Source organism: Leptidea sinapis, chromosome 8, assembly GCF_905404315.1.
Source record: "Leptidea sinapis chromosome 8, ilLepSina1.1, whole genome shotgun sequence".
NCBI classification, from domain to species: Eukaryota; Metazoa; Arthropoda; class Insecta; order Lepidoptera; family Pieridae; genus Leptidea; species Leptidea sinapis.
In genome coordinates this window covers 13,679,072-13,697,724 of record NC_066272.1, presented here as the reverse complement: position 1 = coordinate 13,697,724, position 18,653 = coordinate 13,679,072, and the positions used below count along the sequence as shown (strand labels likewise).

The window sequence follows — 18,653 nt, the reverse complement described above, 5'->3', positions numbered from 1 at the left end:
ATTACGTCATTTGGATTTGTGACCATATATTTTATGAAGAAAAAAAGAAGGCCGCGTTTGTTGCGACCGTTCTTCTCAGGTCTGAGGCATACTTAGCATACATAAGGCATGAGGCATACAAAAAAAATATATGCAAAATTAAAAATCAGTCAATCGGTTACCGTCTGATAATACCGGCCACATTCACAATTATACGGCAGCAAAATTTTTATATAATTAAGATAAGGATCGTATATTTATCATTACACTATTATTATGTGTTTACTTCAATTATTACAATGTATCAATGACCTTATTTTTTAATTTACAATCGGTTCGCGTAAATCGTAGGCGTGTATGTGAATTGCTGATAAATATATACAGTATGGACTGCATATATCCTTACAAATATTATAAATGTGAATATAAGTTTGTTTGTTATGCTTTTACGCTTAAGCTTTCATAACCGATTTTGATGAAATTCATCACAAAGATAAACTAGAGCTTGGGAAATGACATAGCCTATCTTTTATTTCGAAAAAAAATCTTGGAGGCGTTGAAATAGGGGATGGAAAATTGTATTGAAGTTCGTCATTATCGACGAAACCATGAAACTTTGTATTTAGGCACTTGATAAGAAATAGATGAATTTATGTTCTAGCATTTTTGAAATTTCGACCTATGTGGGGATGAAAAAGGGGGATGAACTTCCAATAGTTGGAAGTTAACAAAATGTATTAACCACAGCATTTTGTATGTGTATTATTTGCAATAAAAGTATATTAAAAAATAAAAAAATGCTGCCCAAAGTAAATATTCCACGCGGACCAAGTCGCGAGTAAAAGCTAGTATGAAATAAATGAAAATAAAAGTCATACATGATAGTAAAATTAATTATTTAATTAAAGTCACTAAATTACGAGTATAAAAGAAATATCAAAATTTAATTAGAAAAAAGAACTGAAAACAAAATTTTATGAACGATGCGGTACTCAAACTTGCGACCTCAAGCGTTCCGTGCGAGCGCTCTTTCCAACTGAGCCAACCGTTCGAGTGACGTATCGTTGATAAATCTTGTATGCTTTGTTCAACTCTCAGGTTGTGGTTCATACTGTTTGCTTCTTCTATTTTGCTTGTTTCTTCTTCTGTTGTGTAATTAATCCCAGAAGTGAGGGTTATCACTTTAAAAACATAACAAATTGTTTAGAAAAAAGAAAACAGTCTGCTTAGACAATGTACTTTGAACCCGAGGAGCGACAACGTAGCACACTAGGGGCAAATCGGCTGTTACTTCTCTTCTCGTAAACAAGCTCCTTAACCAATAGCGAAGAAATGAAAATTGATTTGAACATTTTACTTGAACTTTTAGAAAGTTAAATTAATAAATACAGCATACTTGTTACAGTACAATAATAAAATAATATATAATATATATAATAAAATAAATCGTGTCCTAAATATATATCCTATGACATTACATCTATGCAGAAAAGCTTTAAATAATTGGCTAACTTGATTTGCTTATGATGAAGTGGAAAATCTTTTGATCAGACTGACATGATAAACGCACGCATTATATAGATGGATCCAATTAAAGGTTCAATTCAAACCCACATGCACACACTCACTGATTCACACACACACAATTAATTATAAATTGTAAAATTTGGTTTTTAATCATTTCTGTTTATTTCTATATTGTTTACTAAATAAAATGTATCTGCTAAGGAAGTTGCGAGATATTCCCAATACAAGTGTCCTAAGACAACTTACTGGGAAGTCTCAACCATAAAAAAATGTATATGTAATCTTTGAAATAAACGAAATTTATTATTATTATACTTGCATATATAAAATAAATGTACATTTCATATATGCACGATCCATACTGTATACTACCTATATTTTCGTATCAGATACTACGATATCGACATGATTACGGATACAATATTACGGAAATACTGATAACTTTCTAACATTTTTATGAAAATAAGGGACGAGACGAGCAGGACGTTCAGCTGATGGTAATTGATACGCCCTACCCATTACAATGCAGTGCCGCTCGTCACCTTGAGACATAAGATGTTAAGTCTCATTCATTCCTCTGGTTTTGCAAGAGAATGTGGGCGGCGGTGATCACTTAACGCCAGGTGACCCGTACGCTCATTTGTCCTCCTTTTCCATAAAAAAAAAGTTCGCTCTATAGATTCCAGCCTTAAAATTTAGGTACTAGGCCATATTGCATAACCAATTGTCATTCTGTCAAATGTGTAACAGTAACAATAGATTCGCTTTCCTTTTCTCTCTGGCTATATCTTCTTTAGAGTTGTTCCTGTTTCTCGCACGTTTTGTTCGTTTATACGCTAGTTAGTATATCGTAAGTAAAGCTAATGAAATAACTGGACACTGAAAATATTCCTGATGAATCGACAAAATCTACTATCATACAGCTACATAAAAAAAAAGACAAAACGAAAAGTCGAATACAGTAATCCAACCTGGATTACTGTATTCGACTTTTCTGTTATGGCTGTACTCCTATAACGCGAAACGGCTCATCGCTTCATAGGTATTGGGGACCTGTATTTATAAAAAAAAAACAATAATAATAGCATCTCCACTACACTTGATTAAAATCAACCAAAAGAACAAGCTGGTTTCCGAAACAGCATTTTGACAATAAATCACAAACATCCTTAGACAAATCCTGCAAAAATACAAAGAATACTTACAATAAAAGCTATTATTTAGGTTTCGTAGATTTTAACGAGGCCTTTGATTCCTTGGGACGCAAGTATATCAGGAAATAGAAGAAGATACTATCTCAACCAAACTATTCTCAGCAGTTTTGGAGATGTTCTCATAGATTTTGAATGGAGTGAAAGTGGACTTAACATAAACGACGAGAAATTAAGGCACCTACGCTTTGCAGATGATCTGGTTCTATTTTCTGAGTGCCCTCGAAAGTTAGATCTAATGTTGCGACAACTAGCAGATCAAAATACAAAAGCATCCATGAACAGCTCAAAAACAAAAATTATGGCAGTCTTCATAAACATATAAATCACATTAGATACGGAACAAATAGAGTACTTCGAAGATTGCATTTATCTAGGACAGATAATTTCAGGGACTGATACTATGCATAGGGAAATTGATAGGAGAATCTAATACTTGGAAGAGATATTGGTCGCTTAGTGAAGTTATGTAGGATAAGGAATGTAATTAAAGAGGCAAGAAAGGTATATCATATCTTGCTTGACCTATGGTTGTCAGACATGGGCACTAACCGAAAAATTATCAAATATAATAACTTAAAAGTAAAATTGAAAGATATAAAAAGTATAACTAGATTCAAAGACGCAAAATATCTAGAACACTGAAATGAGAAAAACAATAAATATGTACTAAAAGAATAACAGATTGGTATCCAAGAGATGGTAGTAGAAGAAAAGGGCGACAAACTAAACGTTGGGAAGATGAAGTCAAAAGAGTCGCTGGGCCTAAATGGATCCAAATAGCGAAAGACAGAGGCGTAGATGCCTTTGTCGATAGACTAGCTGTTTAACTGAACATCGATAATAAGATCAAAGTTTATATTTAGTAAAAATACATTTATAATATTTGTGAACTACAATAAGGGCTTTTTTTACGACAGCAGATTTTTTACAGACGACAGCGTGCCATTGTGAGTAATCAAAGTAGGAAGTTTCTCATTAAAATTAGTACGAAACATTATAATATCGCGAAGGCCAACAATGAAGATAATAATAATATGTTTAATAACAATATAAATTGTACAAAATATAGTGCTTCTGAACTGACAATATTTAACTGTAATCATTGCCATAACTTTCCGGCTATATTACCGGCTACACTTTAAAATGGCCAACGTATTTTTTGGGTTGTCGGGATGATTCGATAGCTTTCGAAAATACTGCATTATTACCCGATAGATCTACTGTTATATATATGCTGTTTTCTAGGGTTCGAACAAGCCGGATCCCCAAAAGGCTTTAGCACCACATACCACATACATACGCTGCGGCAGGTTATACAGAAGACGGAGGAGTATAACCAGCCACTATGCGTGGCGTTCGTGGACTATGAGAAAGCCTTTGATTCGATCGAGACCTGGATGGTGCTTCAGTCTCTCCAGACGTCAGTCATGTCAGTCCGTCACCAGGATCTGATCTCGAAGCCTATCCGACTGCAGGGAGGAGTCAGACAAGGCGATGTCATATCGCCCAAGCTGTTTACCGCTGCATTGGAAGATGTCTTTAAGCTCCAGGACTGGAACGGACTGGTCATCAACATCAACGGCGAATACATCACTCACCTTCGATTCGCAGACGATATCGTAATCATGGCAGAGACCATGGAAGACTTAAGCCATATGCTCGATGGCCTCAATACAGCTTCCCAAGGATTAGGTCTCAAAATGAACATGAAAAAGACGAAGATCATGTCAAATGTCCATGTCGCACCTACTCCCAAAACAATTTGGAACTGTACTCTCGAAATTGTCGACGAGTACGTCTAGTAACAATCCAGTTAGGCAGGTCCAATTACGCAGACGTGGTTGCTAACTTATGAGTGGTGGGGCCTTATGAGAAAGCTCATGGTCGTTCAGAGGGCTATGCTCGGAGTTTCCCTGCGAGATCGAATCAGAAATTATGAGATCCGTAGGAGAACCAAAGTTACCGACGTAGTCCAAATGATTGCGAAACTGAAGTGGAAGGGGGCAGGGCACATATTTCGACGGACAGATGGCCGTTAGGGCAGTAAAGTCCTCCAATGGCGACCACGTACCGGAAGACGTAGTGTTGGTAGATCCCCACAAGATGGATGCGACGATCTGGTCAAAATCGCCGGAATAGGTTGGATGAGGGCAGCGCAGGACCGATCGTCGTGGAAATCTTTGGGGGAGGCCTTTTTCCAGCAGTGGACGTCTTCCGGCTGATGATCCGGCTTCCGTGATCCGGCTTCCGTCATCCGACTTCTTTCCGTCAACCGAAGATATAGTTCTACGAATACTCCGGACCTTGTCTTCACGGGTACGGATCGGACGTAGTGAGAAAGCGCTCTTAGACCCAATCACGATATTCTTATTTTAAAGATTCTTGTTAGCCCAGACGTCAGACGGTGACGTATTCACAAATTTTATTCTTAAATAATTTATACGTCTACATAGACTATGACAGCTGTAAAAAATAGCAGCAGTCTATAAGCCTCTAATTTCAGCGACGCACGCGCACTAAAACAAAGTGACTGATGTATCGCGTCGTAGATGCATACTAAAGTAATAAACCTTGCCAGGCTAACTAGATGTATAAAATACCAAAGATTTTAATCATAAAATTTAAAGATTAGCTAATTATCTGTGTATACATGCCTAATAAATTTTTAGCGTATACAATCTAATACATACATACATACACTCACGCCTTGTTCCCGTCGGGGTAGGCAGAGACAATAGAATGCCATTTGTTTCTAAAATCTAATAAAGTGTAAAATAACACATACATATAACGTTAAAGTTACCTTGTTCTTGATCATGACGTCAGAGGTCACCTTCAGCTGTTCGTATGCATCCTTAGAATTGTTCCTGTCTATAAAGACGACACCAGCCAGGTAGGCGGCCAGGCCGAAAGGCCAAATATAAAACAGCTCCTTCCTCGCGATGGCTGCTATTTTTACTGCGACATGCCAAACGTTGAACATACCTACAAACAATTTGTTATTTTTAAACTGATTAATTGACTCGAACCCGCGACCTCTCGGGTTCCGTCCGAGCGCTCGTCCAAGTGAGCCAACCGTAATAACTTGCCTACATAAAACGCCATTCACACCCTGACTTTACTCACGTAAAACTTAGGTGAGTGTGATGAAACGCAAACTTGACTATTGCTTAAGCTCAGCATAATTTCAGCTATCAAATGACTATAACAACGAAATCGAAGATTATGCTAAGCTTACACTCAGCTAAGTTTTACTTAAGTAAAATCTAAGTACGGTCTATAGATATCATGCTAAGTCTAGCGTTCCTACTCGCGCAGCCACTTTATGCAATCATTTGCCGGATCTAGATTTTGGAATTGGTATTGGTAAAGGGCTCCTGTTTCCGCAATTAGACCGCTTAATTGGGTCCATTTTGCGTGCAGTGTTGGCCAGTCATTCCAACCAACCCAGCTCCTTCCAGAAGTTCAGAACACTCCTGGGGTGTTCACAGACTTCCTGGAGCGACCTTGTATTTACTAAGGTATGTGCCCGTTGGTTGGCCACCCTAGCACATTCGAGGATTACATGAGTTTATTACGTTTCATCTTCGGTTAGACAGCCCCTGCCGGATCTAGATTATCTGTGTCGTATTTTCTGTGTAAGAGATCATTATCTGATATCAAATTCAAATTTTTTATTCAGAGTAGGATTAAAAATCACTTATTGAACGTCAAAAACTACCACTCATTTAAAATAGACTGCTTCAGACCTGTGTAGAACGGGCGCAAAAAACTCAGGGGGCTTTTTTTTATCTATAATAATTATGGATTACAATGTAATATCGTACAATAAACATTTGTAATTAAAGAGCCTGAGGGTGTTCGGTTCATTCCCAGTCTGTGGTGTCATTAACGCACAAACGTTTTTTAACAATTATTTTAAATTTCGTAAGACATTTGTTTTGTACATTTTCTGGGATCATATTGTAGAAGCATATTATACATCGCCCAATAAAAGACTTACTAACTCGACTTAAACGAGTAGTAGGCATAACAAGTTTATGTTTGTTCCTCGTGTATCAAACTTCAAACGTCGGCGGTAAACACCTTCAAGGCTTTTATTTTTCAAGGCATTCAAGGCATTTATTTTTTCCCAAAATTGATTCCTTTAGAATTCTTTTTGATGTCATTTTTAATGTTCTAGATACTACTACCGCTTCGGAAACAAATGGTGCTCTGAGAGAGAATAAGCGGCGCAAGAAACTCCCCCAGCATTCTTTTTTGCGCCCTTATTAATAAAAATATACAATATTGTACTGTCATTGCTATTGCTATAAAATAATCATAAACTAGGCCCAGGCTGTCCGATTACTTAGATATTCAGCTGTGGAGTAATAGGATTTACGACAGAGCCATTTTTTAATAAAACATTTAAATTTATTTATAGATAATGCCTGAACAGAGGTTGGGACTTTATTATAAAAGTGTATACATTTAACCTTATAGCTATTATGTATTTTATGAAGCCTACTAGAATTAGTTATAAGCAATCCCTTATTTCTTTTTTGTTGAACATTTTTTTTATGAAAATAAGGTACGAGACGAGCAGGACGTTCAGCTGATGGTAATTAATGAGCCCTGCCCATTACAACGCAGTGCCGCTCAGGATTCTTGAAAAACCCAAAAATTCTAAGCGGCACTACAGCTGCGCTCGTCACCTTGAGACATAAGATGTTAAGTCTCATTTGCCCAGTAATTTCACTAACTACGGCGCCGAAACACAGTAATGCTTACACATTACTGCTTCACATAATACATCACAAATTGTAGTGCCGCTCAGTATTTTTTGGGTTTTTCAAGAATCCTGAGCGGCACTGCATTGTAATGGGCAGGGCTCATCAATTACCATCAGCTGAACGTCCTGCTCGTTTCGTCTCTTATTTTCATAAAAAAAAATTGTTTTCCATACCTAAGATATCAAGCGAAGACTGATGGTTGGACACAACAACAGCCCCGCGGTCTTCTGCTAAAACTTTTCCATTTCTTAAGTGCCAGTTTACCTCTAACACCTTCGTCACGTGCTTCGATAGCTGTGCGCCCCATCTGTGAAAAAAACACATTGAATCATAGTTAGGAAAAAACCAATAATACTCGGTAATTAAATAAAAAATCATTCATACATTATGTTCGACTTATAAAAATTTGCCACATGATAAGCTAGAAACACGGACGAGTAAAATAAGAAGGACTCCGTGTCACCTTACATAACAGTGAGGCACCAAAACAAGCCGGTAAAACGTGTAAATACCTACATAGCTCCACGCATACACTTACACTAATACAAGCCGATCGGCTGCCATTATGAGATTTGCCATCGTCTGTGACAGATCAGTTTGCGTTGCAATAAAATATTTTAAAAATGCCGTCGTGCGTTGTGAAAAAGTGTAAAAACAATACTATAAAAGTATTTGTGGATATAATATGATTATTTAAGGGAGAAAAAATTGTGTATCACACACACTAGCATAAAGGTGCTTCACTTGCAAATATGAAATATCACGGCGCGGAATTATGAAATTCTTTTTTTACTAGTCCGTAGAAAGAATTTTTATCACTTAATCAATAAATTATATTGTGAAATGGAATTTGTTTGGAATCCCTTCTTTCTATTTATTACCGTATTTTTCACGGGAAATGCTCAGAGCTGTCTAACGCCTAACAAATAAACTTGGTATAAAGTAATTCCTGACAATAATGCAAGAATATACAAATTAAATTTGAAAACAAAATTTCATAAACGATGCGGGACTCGAATCCACGACCTTTAGCGTTACGTGCGAGTGCTCTTCCAACTGAGCTCACCGTTCGAGTGACGTATCGTCATAAAATTTTGTTTTCAAATTTTATTTGTGTATTTATCCTAGAAGTGAGGGTAATCACTTTAAAAACATAACAAATTGCTTAGATTTGCAAGAGCGACATCTCAAGTCAATTTCCTAATATGCAAATATTGGGGTTGAGCAGGTTATCAACTGTAAAGTAGATCCTGTAGATGAAACCACAACCTGAGAGTTGAACAAAGCATACAAGATTTTATGACGATGTGTCACTCGAACGTTTAGCTCAGTTGGAAGAGCACTCGCACGGAACGTGAGAGGTCGGGGGTTGGAGTCTAGCATCGTTCATAAAATTTTGTTTTCAAATTTTATTATGTCTATATTGGTTATGTCTGTGTCAATGGAATCAATAACCATTCACTTCCGATTAAGTCATTGACATTTCATTATGACATATATGACAATTCATACAATGAGAGGACGCGGACTTTTTTTTTTCTTTATTGATTTAGGGGCTTCTATACCTATGTATATGTCAACCCCATTATAATCTAAGTACATTAAAAAGAAAAACAAAATTCTCAACTTAACAAACTAAAAAAAAAGTTAATAAAAGGAAAAGCAAGTTATATCTATAGTGTTCAAAAATAAGACTTATGGATTCAAACAGACTTATGGGATCCTTAGATGCAGGGCGGGCAAGTATATTTACAAACATGCCCGTATCAATTCTGTTCAAAAGGGGGCGCGGACTTACTTACGGCCATTCCCAATATTCAGTCTATCTCCGGTTGTGGCCTACTTGATATAAATAATCGTAACTATCGTTGACATTTCTGTCCCAATAAACTTATCGACGGTAACTCACAATTTTGTATGAAAATTGCAATTCACGCGTTCCACTATAGGGCGATAAGAATGACTCATCGGGTATATTGGGACTACTTAAGATTATTGACAGCTAATTACTGACAGTAGAAGGTAGTAATTTATCTCTATCTTGAGATAGTATATTGGGAATGGCCGTTAATTTATACGGCAAAACAACGTTCGCAGCACATAATTAGGTACGGTTAGCAGAAAAAATTAACCAAATCATTTTTTTTAATTGAATAATTGACCTTCTTTTTGGTTATGGTTAATACACAAGATAATTAAGCAATTGTTTTTTACACGTTTAAACAAATATAATTAACTTATATTAAATATCATTATAATATGGTAGATGGGGTAATGTTTTTATAATGACATTAATTATTATGTTATATATTCTGTTTCACACAGTTAAATACCTAAAATTCACACATATATTAAGGAATACTTAATTATCTGTGTTTGGACAATGATTTGATAATTAATATTGTGAACAAAATAAAAAATTACGTTAATCGGATTCAGCGGTGCTAGGTTACCTCTGCCGTACAAGATCGCCATAGTTTTAATTCGGAATTAGAAACATTTTTAATTTATAACAAAAACAATACAATTTTCTTTACAAAACTTACAAAACTATCATGTTAAATAGAAATAAATAAATTAATTTTCGTACAATTTTAACCTAGATTGAATGATTAGCATGGCTCCAACTATAAAAGTTAGGGTTAATGATTTTTTTTCGCATTGTCTACAAAAAATTAAAAAATGAATTATCTCCTCATATTCTCTAGAAATATAATTATTTTTTGTAAACATATAAGCTTTATTTAAACCGTCGAGAAATGGTTTCAACTATGCGCTATTTTGGCTATTTCTTGGGATAGCAGCCTTAAGCTAAGACAGCCCAATGGAAACGTCAAGCGCGCGATTCATTATACACAGTACATTGTCGATTGTTATTGAGTCGAAGTTAAGCGGAGCTCCCACCGGGTGACTCCAATTGATTTCTGTGATAAATTGTTTCTCGGCCATTTCTGGACCGATTTTAAAAATTTTTGAACTCATAGAAAGCTTTCAAAATTTTCTAGGTTATTATCGAGATAGAATTTAGAATTTCGACGTGATTCAATTATTATAATAAAAACAAACATGATTTATAGATTATTCTAAATTAGCACGCGCTATTTATATTTATTAAAAATTGAACCGATTGATAAAATCACAATAAGTTTTAATGGAAACACTGCTATCAATCTAGAGTGATTCGACTGCCAGCACAAGTTTCTCATGCGACCAAATAAGGCGCTAATTCCTCATTTTTAAATATGGCGCCAAATTACAAGAGATTATTTTTATTGTTTTTGTACACAGACTTAGTTTACCTCGCTTCTTTTTTTTTTTATTATTATTAGGAAAAGCAAACAACTACAACTTACAAAGTAGATACATAAAGAAATAACAATTAAGTCTAATAAAATTGTAGTCAGATATGCTATCCACATTTTACTATGAAAAACTTTGAGGTATTCAATGTTAGGTACAAAAAGCTCAAATATATGCCGCAGCGAAGCGGTACTAAATTATAAAACAGTATCCTTATATGATTATTAGTTTTACTGAAACAAGTCTAAATCGATGAATGATTTATGCGAAATGACTTATTTACTTATTTGATATGAGAAACAGGACGCATTTTTAGATGCGTGACAGCAGACAGTGTTTGAAACGGGAATTTTAAAATTTCAAATAACAGTAACGACGCAAAAAATTGATGATGATGATCGCCTTTTTGTTCGGACTATAGTTTCAGTTTTTCCTAAGTCGTCGTTATGCTGGACTTAAGCGAAGAGTAAGCAGAAAACACGCAAACATGATGGTTTTAGACAAGTTATGTGGTGAAAGTATAGCATTTCGAGCTATGAACACTACTTAATCCTGTTACACATATCCATAAGTCTTATTTGTAGGTTGCTAATGCTTGCTGTTGGTTATAGTTAACACTGCCGAGCCTTTTTGAACTACCACTTTTCTTTGAAGTTAAACAAGTTTTTTGACGCATTTTTTTGGTACTTCTCTCAGAAAAGATATTCTTATAGCATGTACTTTTTTGTGTAGGTTCATTTATTCAGATTAGTAGTGAATAACGAGGATTGTAAGCATATTAACTGTTTTCCACGCAAGAATTTTGAAAATATTGGCTCCTTACATAGGCTGGCTTGTTACATAGATGGCGGGCCGGCAGCCGTGAACTCATATCGCTCAAGGTCGCTGGCATTTAGTGTCGCCTTAAGTTTAAGATTAGCTCGCACTCAACGCAATGTTTATAAATACGTACTTTGTTTACCCCGCTAGATAAGTCTGAGCAATGTCTAAGTATGCTCTGTAGATCTCAGCCTGAATTATGTTTTCGTATTTAACGTAGTTGGGGCAGTGAAGTCCTCGAATGGCAGCAACGTTCCGGAAGACGTAGTGTTGGTAGGCCCCCACAAGATGGACCGACGAGATGGACGATTTGGTCAAGATCGCTGGAATAGGTTGGATGAGGGCAGCGCACGACCGATCGTCATGGCGATCTTTGGGGGAGGACTTTGTACAGCAGTGGACGTCTTCAGGGAGAAAATATGATGATGATGTTTTTTTTTTTGAATGATAATAAGGGACGAGACGAGCAGGGCGTTCAGCTGATGGTAATTGATACGCACTGCCCATAACAATGCAATGCCGCCCAGGATTCTTGAAAAACCCGAAATTCTGAACGGCACCACAATTGCGCTCGTCACCTTGAGACATAAGATGTTAAGTCTCATTTGCCCAGTAATTTCACTAGCTACGGCGCTCTTCAGAACTAAGCACAGTAATGTTTACACAATACTGCTTCACGGCAGAAATAGACACCGTTGTGGTACCCATAATCTAGCCGGCATCCTGTGCAAAGGAGCCTCCCACTGGTAATGTAGTTCTACACTACTGGGTATGGCTATCTGCACACGTAACGTGTATAGTTCGATTCATAACAAAGATAAAAATACATACCTATATATCTGCGTTTATAATTATCCAAATCTCAAGCATACCAGAAGCGGATAAATGCTAGTTAATACACAAATAAGTAACAGTTCGAGGATAATGAATTTTATTTTTATCTGCCATACATATTATTATGATAATAGTGATATATTAGCTCCGATAGAAAAGTAGGAAGCTAAACGTCATGAAGGTACATCAGTTCGTAAAGTGTCTTACGGCCGTTCCCAATATACTATCTACAGATAGAGATAAATGACTACCTTCTACTGTCAGTAATCTGAAGCTGTCCCAATATACCCGATATACAGAGTGATATTACTAAATGAAAGTGAGACACAGAAAGCATTTGTAGCTAAAGGCTGCCCCCAAGGAGGAGTTATCTCACCTCTTTTATGGAACTTGGTAGTGAATGATCTAATTACCACTCTAAACGAAAATCACTACTTTACGGTAGGCTTCGCAGACGACTAACTATATTAATAAGCGGAAAGTTTGCCAGTACTATATGTGAAGTAACAAATGCAGCATTGAAAATCGTGGAAAGATGGTGCATAGATAACGATCTATCAGTCAACCCACATAAAACGGAATTGGTAATGTTCACAAACAAAAGAGTTCTGGGTAACTATAAACTGCCAAAACTGTTTAACACCGAACTCCAACTAAACAGCGAAGTGAAATACTTAGGAGTTATACTTGACAGCAAGTTAAACTGGGCGGCCCACTTGGAAACAAAAATAAATACAGCTACCGTAACCTTCTGGCAATGCCGTAGAATGTTGGGAAAGACATGGGGACTTGCCCCGAACATCGTACTATGGCTCTACACAGCTGTGATACGACCTATGATATGTTACGGCGCAGTTGTATGGTGGCCACGCACCAAGCTGAACACTACTTGTAATAAACTGCAACTATTCCAAAGACTAGCGTGTATGCGAACCACACCTACCGCGGCTGTAGAAGCTATGCTGAACCTTCCGGCACTACACCTCTATATAAAACAAGAGGCGGCCTGCGCCGCAGTAAGGTTGAAGACATTAAATCTTTGGAAAACCACTCAATCCCCACACCCAGAGGTTCTAAATGAGGTGATTGAAAAGGAGCCTCTGCTGTTGGCAGTAAGTGATAGATCTCCAAAGGAATACATATTCGATAAGAGATACAAAATACAGCTGTATGAAGAACTGAAAGAGGACCTCAGTACAAAAAACCTCAGGATTTTCACAGATGGCTCAAAGACAAGGTCGGGCACGGGATACGGAGTGTTCTCGGATGACCTAAATATAAGAATAGCTGCATCACTAGGAGCTCATAACACTGTCTTCCAAGCAGAATGTATGGGTATCATAGAAGCAGTCACTGCTACTTTGACTCGAAAGGTAAAAGACTACTCCATCCGCATCCTTTCAGATAGCAAATCAGTACTACAAGCCCTACAAAGCCACACTATCACCTCTAAGCTAATATACAACTGTCACCAATGTCTGAGGGAGTTATGCGAAAATAACAACCAAGTAACTCTTCAATGGATAAAGGGACACAGTAACTCATGAGGGAATGATGCCGCTGATGAATTGGCCAGGAGAGGCTCAGCGATGACAGCAAAAGGACCAGAACCAACTATCCCTCTCCCGCCTAGCTGGCCTACGAAGGTAATACGCCAACACACCAAGGAATTACATAATAAGTACTGGATGAATGTAAGTGGGTGTAGACAAGCAAAAGAAGCTCTACCTCAAATAGACCCCAAGCTCTCTCGCAAGCTAGTAAAACTTCCACGACCTAGGTTACGGAAAATAACTCATGTACTAACGGGTCACGGCCCTTTTAACAAGCATCTGTTCAATATAGGTGTCACCGACAGCCCACTGTGCAGAGCCTGCACGGAGGCGGACGAAACGGCCGCACACGTCATTTTGGAGTGTTAGTATTAGTGTGGCCTCATACCGGGCCAAACACCTGGGGTCACCGAGGACTCTCCCCGAGGTCATGGGTGACATCAGAGGTTTGATACATTACCTTGAGGAACTGGGGTGGCAGGATTAGCCGCCCTCCTCACCACGCAAAATAGGCGCGCTGTAGTCGTCGAGTTGCGGATAATAGCCCGTGATAACCTATAACCTAATATACCCGATATGTCATCCTTATTATATTGGGACGCGTGAATTGCAATTTCCATGCAAACTTCTATCGCTGGTAAGCTAAACGTCGTCCAATTGACAGACAGCGTGTACGGTTATCCGTACCGTACGGTGAGTTACCGTCGATAAGTATATTGAGACAGAAAAGTCAACGATGGTTACGATTTTTATCTCAAGTAAGAGATAGACTGAATATTGGAAACGGCCGTTAGACATCGGAAGAAAAACTGATGAGAAACTCTCGTCTTTTAAATCATACAACAACGTAGCCTATTTAATATAATATCATACAATTTGAGGTGGCCTGCGCAGAACCAGACAAGTACCATGCATCATTATCCTCTGTATAATCTACTATACTATAGTAAGCCTTCTTTTTTTTATGAAAATAAGGGACGAGACGAGCAGGACGTTCAGCTGATGGTTATTGATACACCCTACCCACTACAATGCAGTGCCGCTTAGGATTCTTGACAAACCAAATTCTGAGCGGCATTACAATTCCGCTCGTCACCTTGCAACATAAGATGTTAAGTCTCATTTGCCCAGTAATTACACTAGCTACGGTGCCCTTCAGACCGAAACACAGTAATGTTTACACATTACTGCTTCACGGCAGAAATAGGCGCCGTTGTGGTACCCATAATCTAGCCGGCATCCAGTGCAAATTTTGCCTACCACTGGTCTTTCTTTGCCAAAGAAGCTTTAAGTAATATATTTATTTATTTTGTGATCAGTGTATTGTGTAGTATCAGTGGTATTTTATTGTAAATTTTAAATAGTTTTCCAAATGTCAGGTAGCCTTTCAAATAAACGTATTGGTAATATCTATATGTAAAAAAATGCATATGGTTTATTCTCAGATGTAAATTTATACGAATTTTATTTGTAAGGCCGTATTGTCTTACTGAATACCGCTCACCACTGTCACTACTCTTATGCGATTTATGGTAGTTTCATTCATAGTATGGGGGCTGTATCTCTGTTTATAGGTAAGTATCAATGGCTTCTGTAATGTCGAAAAATGGGAATGCCAAGAAAGTTACTCTTTGGTACCCACGGGATGGTAAGCGTAACCGAGGACGACCGAGGCTGGGAAGACGAGCTCCGCTATACTCTTGGACATCACATACTGGACTAGAATGGCTCTTGATAGAGTACATTGGAGAGAATTAGAGGAGGCCTTTGCCAATAGGCACTCCGAAATTAGAGATATAATTTAGATTGCGTTTTTGTAAATTTTCGGAGAAATAAAGGCTTTATTTTATTTTTTATCAAAGGCTTCAGTTCATGGTAGTGAGAGTGGAGGAATTCAGGAATGCGTCAAGACCGTGGCGAATACCTAATCATTCATGATTTTTTTAAGCAAAATAGTATGCATGTGCTGTATTTATGGGTTAAAGATTTCCTCCCCTTAAGCTCCCGGTGAAATATGGTGTGCTGGTATACTCTAGATATATATACATACAATCTCGACTCTTTCCCAGAGGAGTGGGTGGAAATAATTTTTCAAAATCAATTTAACTGTTACGTTTTTTAAAGATTTTGTAAAACTGGGTTGTTTATGATGTAATAAATAGGCAAAATACTACAGGTAATGCCCGACTGATTAATTAGATTGAAAAAACGATATTGTTATTGTATATTGTTGGATTTTTAGTTATGGTTGAATGTACCAGTTATTTATTTATTTTAGTTTACAATATTACTAATTATAAAATGTAACCACTGGAATATTTGCAATATTGTGTCTATCAAGACAAAACATGTGCCTAGTCTTAAATTTATAACAGGTTTAGCTATAAAATCAGAAGTGGCTAAAACAAGTGGTGTAATCAGACAAAATTACTAAAAATAACTTTCTGATCTTGGTAACAATGGGTTGGTAGTTATGCAGTGTCAACTTAAATGGGATTTTTGTGATAGATGTAACAAACAGAAAAAAATACAAAAATATTTTTTTGGCCTAGTTAGAATGTATTTAAATTGATTTTTTTGAAATATGAACTCGCTTATGGTTTGATAGTTACCTACCTATAGTACAAGAAATCTACTATTACAAAAAAATAATTTGCTTATCTGTTATTTATTGACCGCGAAGGTCATTCCTTATCAATCCGCTAGGCCTATTAGAATTTGATGTTTATTATGATTATATCGTGATTATATTGTTATCTATTAAATTATAACATCCGTAGTTACTCATTTTATATTTTAATGGCTAATAAAGGAATAATGATTTACGTTTTACTAAAGTCCAAAAATTCTGAGGGGCACTACAATTGTGATTGTCACATTGAGGAAGATGTTAAATCTTATTTGCTCAAAAAAACTAGAAACAGCGCCCTTCAGACCGACACACAATAATGTTTCAAGGCAGGAAAAGTGCCTTGGTAACCATAATCTAGCCGGCAGCCTGTGCAAAGAAGCCTCCCACTGGTAAATGGCCTAAGACACCTGGACTTCCCTATTACTTTTATGCCTCAATGAAGCACAGGGTGTTAAATGCCCTCAGTCGCCTCTTACAACACCCTTGGGCCTGGGGCTTGCCTATTCTTTTTATGAAGAAAGAATAAACTGTATGTGCTTTTAATAGGTTAGCTTAACCCTAAAGGGCTCCTTCATAGGTATTGGCTTTCTATTACTAAAATACCAGATAGTATAATATAGAAGATGTACAATACTATTTATATAGTTATAAATAATTATAAAAGAAGGCTTACTACAGTATATCAGATTATATAGAAGTAATGCATGGTTCTTGACTGGTTCTGTGCAGGCCACCTAAAATTGTATAGTATAACTAGCTGATCTAGCAAATATTGTATCAACATATAATTTAATAAAATATTTTTGGGTGTATCAATATACCCCTAAAATATTATTTATATATACAAAAAAATAAATTACACCGATTCTCAGACCTACTAAATATACATATAAAATTTCATAAAAATCAGTCAAGCCATTTTGGAGGAGTATGGCAACAAACACTGTGATACTATAATTTTATATTGTAGAGTATTATTTAAGTAGGCTAAGCAATTTTGTTATTCTGTGATTTAAAAGATGGGCAGAGAGTTTCTTATCTGTTCTCCTTCTTTCCATATCAAACCCCCTTAATAATCTAGCCAGCATCCTGTGCAAAGGAGCCTCCCACTAGTAAATAGTAGCATAGTCATTAATGCTAGGTAATGGTAATTTCTGTATCCCTGTGAAGCATCTCTTGTAATAATAGTTGTAATAATATGTAATACTTACAGTGAGTTTTTCACGTTTTTTGGTCGAAATACGAAGAACGGCATCGTTACTAGGGACACAAACGATGTCCAAATGTAAAATAAAAGAAATTTTAATTGAAATTTTACATAATTCGGAGTTTCTGAAAATAGTTGCTTTAAAATGTACGACCCAAACGTAATCACGAACATATAAACCATTTTGTCCCACATTTTTTACTTTTGAGTCCAATAAATATTATAAATTATTTCTATAATAATATTTTAAGTCCCGAACAGATTTTCGAACACTGATATTACTTATGATCAATTTTTTTATCACTTATCAAACAGAATTGTTTATTAAAATTTATTTGAAAGAAAATATTGAGAAAAAGAATTAAGTATTGATATTTCTTTGTAAATCAATAATAGAAAAAAATATTAGCCTTTCAAGATAATTCTTGCTTATTATATTCTTCTATCGCAATCACATAATTATCGATTAATTCATTTTTGAAATTATTTAGTTAAAATCGATTTTAAACGCCCGCTTAAACTAAGCCGTTGATACAAAAACAGTAAATAAAATATTGTTTACACATTTGACATAATGTAATTATATACTGCTTTTGTCTGTATTGTTTATGATCAGATTCCAAAGAGATTTTTTTTTTGGTTATGTTCGTCCATCAGAACAGGCAAAGGGGTCAAAAGCCCATACAGCCAAGTCTTATTTTTATTTTTTTATTCTTCAGTCTTCACTTTACACAGCTTGTTCAAAGTCAAGCTAAGTCTTTATATCATCTTCATCTTCAAACATAAATAGTACAATTTCACATAAAAGTAGTA

General features: G+C 36.4%; 1 protein-coding gene across 2 annotated transcripts in view; it reads right to left on the bottom strand.

The window, feature by feature from the left end:
- LOC126965728 (1-acyl-sn-glycerol-3-phosphate acyltransferase alpha-like) overlaps positions 1-18,167 on the bottom strand; it is a 32,853-nt gene extending 14,686 nt beyond the window's left edge. For both annotated transcript variants that reach the window (XR_007729580.1, XM_050809485.1), the window contains exons 1-3: positions 17,845-18,167; positions 7,669-7,802; positions 5,524-5,705 (exon numbers count right to left, since the gene is read on the bottom strand). Coding sequence is in view for 1 of the 2 variants with exons in the window: in XM_050809485.1 (XP_050665442.1) it covers positions 5,524-5,705; positions 7,669-7,802; positions 17,845-18,035 (507 nt within the window). In the remaining variant the exon portion in view is untranslated. The remainder of the gene's footprint in view (positions 1-5,523; positions 5,706-7,668; positions 7,803-17,844) is intronic.
- Between the last annotated feature and the right edge of the window lie 486 nt (positions 18,168-18,653).